The sequence below is a fragment of the Pimephales promelas genome, chromosome 6, assembly GCF_988280905.1.
Source record: "Pimephales promelas chromosome 6, fPimPro1.hap1.1, whole genome shotgun sequence".
Taxonomy (NCBI): domain Eukaryota; kingdom Metazoa; phylum Chordata; class Actinopteri; order Cypriniformes; family Leuciscidae; genus Pimephales; species Pimephales promelas.
The window spans coordinates 18,106,476-18,109,973 of NC_142774.1; the positions used below are offsets into that span (position 1 = coordinate 18,106,476).

At 38.3% G+C, this 3,498-nt stretch overlaps 1 protein-coding gene across 1 annotated transcript; it reads right to left on the reverse strand.

The window, feature by feature from the left end:
• Positions 1 to 1,470: 1,470 nt before the first annotated feature.
• LOC148978527 (uncharacterized) lies at positions 1,471 to 2,793 on the reverse strand. Its single transcript, XM_089132844.1, has one exon. The coding sequence runs from the start codon at positions 2,791 to 2,793 to the stop codon at positions 1,471 to 1,473; it is 1,323 nt and encodes a 440-aa protein (XP_088988970.1).
• Positions 2,794 to 3,498: the final 705 nt, after the last annotated feature.

Here is a 3,498-nt window from a genome sequence, read left to right on the forward strand (position 1 = left end):
TAAAAAATAGGAACAAAAGAAAAACAATGGAATGTACTGGTATTGGTATCAATCAACTAATGATATTTTGGTATTCTGGAAACCCCCAAACACTTTTTTTTTTATATAAAAATGTGCACAAGTGGTAAAGTAAAAGAATTAAAACTAAGAAAGGCGTACCAGCTGTTGTACTGTTCACCCGGCTTTTCTTTTTAGGGTGAGGTATTGAAGAAGTATCTTTAAAAAGAAAAAGAATAAGAATTATTTTTAGAATTACTTTAATTGTTTATTTGTAAACTTATTTCACATGCTCAGTGTTATGTGTGAGTGTTATAATCTGGATGTCACTGCATTTTTCCCTAGTAGATCACCTGCAATCAACTGGCTAATTGGTGTCACCTGACGGGAGCTACTTAAATCTAGGACGCATGCTCTTGCTGGAAGATCCTCTTGCTGCTGCAGGGTTTTGTTCCTACAGTCCTTTTTTCTTTCTTTTAATATTAAAATAAACTTTATTTTTGATTGGCAGATTTCTGTCTTTGTGTCCTTTATGTTGCATCCCTAGAGCCAGGGTTGTAACACTCAGGTTCATACCTTCATCAGAGCTGCTGAGACACACTGGTCGTTTTTTTCTCTTGGGACCGTCATCAGAGCTCTCCACAGAAGACTGCACAGCTGCTCTTTTGGACCACTTTTTAGCCTTTTTTATAGTCACCTGAAGTAAAATATACACTGAGTATAATTTAGCATTCCTTAACAGTAATTGCACTAACATTTTGTTTGAATGATCCTTTAAAGTAAAATGAAATACCTGTTTTTGCAAACACTCTGACCCTGTGCCTGGTCCAATTTTTTTTATCAGGTTGTTCAAGCCTTTTAATTTTTTTGGTCACATTATTTGGTGGCCAGTAACAGTATTGTACCTGCATTAAAATAGTACAATTACATTGTTGGATAAATATTGTAGAATTAGAAAATTAATTCAAACTGTAATATGAAAGCACGAGTAACTGAAAATCTAACTCAAGTAAAAAGTTAGATGTAAATGTTAATAATCTAGAATTGTACTCAAAACATGCTAAATGGAACCAACATTCGTTCAGAGAACAATGTGGTAAACTTGAAAAGGAAAACTTTGAAAAAAAAAGAGAAGAGTTGTCTTTACAAGGAGGGCATGTAAATAATTTTGTAATAAAAAGATTAAAAGGGCTTTACAAAAAAAGTGCATGGATAATTTTAACGATTATGTTTACTGTTATGTTCCATAAAAAGAAAGAATTGTCCATTTTGTTTTTCATGGTGACTGTGAATATACCTCATCTTCTTCAAAAAGCCAGGTCTGTAGTACCAAATCACAAGTCCCCTCCTCCAAAAATTCAACTATTGCATACATTCTGCAAGAAGCAAGAAAAATCATTATAAATGGAAAATAAGCTGACTATATTTACCAATCGCTTCATATCACATCATATGACAACCTAGTACCTTTGATTATAACTTGTGGAGCAATGACAGAAAAATCACATTCCTGTCTTCTGCATTAATCTTTATCGCATGTTTTGTGAGTTCTGATGTTGGAATCCATTTGATAGTGTTGTTTTTTTGGTTGTACTTGTAGGCACCAATCAAAAATGACGTGCATGGGCTATGGAACAGAGGGTGTGGTTTACTGTACACACGGCAAAGCACTCTTTCTTCCTTGTCTGGCTCTTGAAGAATCTCACAGCATTGGCCCCCACTGAGGATGTATGCACAATCTCTGGCTTTTGTAGAGATTTTCTGTTCATTTGTATTGTTTGGAATTTGTTTCTGTTTGCTCATCTCTTCCAGTCTCTTAGAAACCTGAATCAGTGGGTGTCTGCCAGAACGCACCATCTTCTTCAGTGACTGCAGGTAGTTTTCAAACATGAAGCCACTACAATTTTCCAGACAACCAAAGTTTTCTGCATCACTTGCAATGTGCAGCATGGTATGGGTGTTGTACACGAGGAACTCCTGTCCATAGAGTGCCCTACCTTTTTCCACGAAGTATTGCAGCAGGTCATTGGCATATTTGGAATGTTCCTGCACAAGACTTGGGCATACTAGGATTGCCATGGCCACATTGAAAGAAAGGAAGTGTAAGTACACGTCATCTGGCAGTATTCCCTTTAACACAATCTTCCCTGTGTATAAAAGGAACTGACGAAACTCGGTTGCTTTCCATCTGTCCAGCTCCTCAAGACCGCTAGGCTTTCGCACAAATGCAGAGGGTATGCAGTTTCGAAGAGACAGCAGTCTTGCACTAATCTCTTTATTTTGGCTCGCCGAAACCCTTACAGCTCTGTCTCCTCTTATCCAGATGAGCAGGAGCCTTTTCATTACACCGAGACAAGCCTGGTGCATGTAATCAATGGGAAAGCACCTCACCATGTCTATGGGGAGGTGAGACACAGGTGTGTTCCCATGGTGATGCTGAAATTGGGTTTGATTTCTGAATGCTTCATCTGTCCGTAGGATGAGGTCAGAAGTCTCTTGGTATGTGACTCTGTTTAACCACACACCTTTTTGCTCACATCGGTCACAGCCAAAGTACCCGGAATACAGTTTGATATTTTTCACTAATGCACGAGCTGGAGCATCACACACAAAGCACCTCAGATTGACTTTTATTTTTCTACCCATGAAGTTAATCCCGTCATTCATCAGATGACCCAGGTCCCTTACGGTGTCTTCTAAAAAGCCAAGATCTGTTGGTCGACTTGCACCACATGTCAGAGCTGTGGGGAAAATGGTAACAGGATCTAGCATGACTGCGCAAAGGACTGGCCACATACATGTTTTGGAGCTTTTGTACAGTGGTAATCCATCAACGTTCAGGGATAAATCAACACAATCGAGTTTGACTACTTCATCAAGTGGGTAACTTTCTAATGTTTCTTGTAATTTCTGCTTTAGTGGAAAGTAAACCTATTCCATTCCAGATGATTGCTGTGTGTCAAGTTGCCGGGGAGTGTGCAAAAGGGTCCGGGCAGTTGAGGGTAATTCACTGTGTCCATGCCTTTTTAACAATTTAAAAAGGTTGTCAAGTGCATTGTGTTTTATCTGGTATTCAATGGCCCAAGCGGACAGCCCTTCTGCCAGTGACATGTGCTCACTGTCGTCGTCTTCAAGGTAAAAGGCCAAGGATTCATTCAAGCTGTTAATTACCTCCCATGTTGTTGCTATTGCCTGTTCTCTTGCATTTTCAGATATTCTGATGGATTAGTCTCCAGGTGAGATGGCAATCTGGACAATGCCTGCCTTGTGGTTCTCCAAGCATGCACATTCCTGTGTATCTCTCTCTTTTCAGAGCTCATTCTAGGAGAGTAACATATATTTAATTTATTTTTAATTTGTACACCCTTTTTTTATATACCCAATCTGAGCTTTCAAGTCAATGAAATTAATGTCAAGCTTATTTTTCTAAAATATTTAGGGACCACTGATTAACAGATTTTAATTTTAAGTATTGTATTTTTTTTATTTTTTAAATGTTTG

Excerpts from the sequence above, each read along its gene's own strand:
- LOC148978527 (XM_089132844.1), bottom strand. The coding sequence starts at position 2,793 with ATGTGGCCAGTCCTTTGCGCAGTCATGCTAGATCCTGTTACCATTTTC.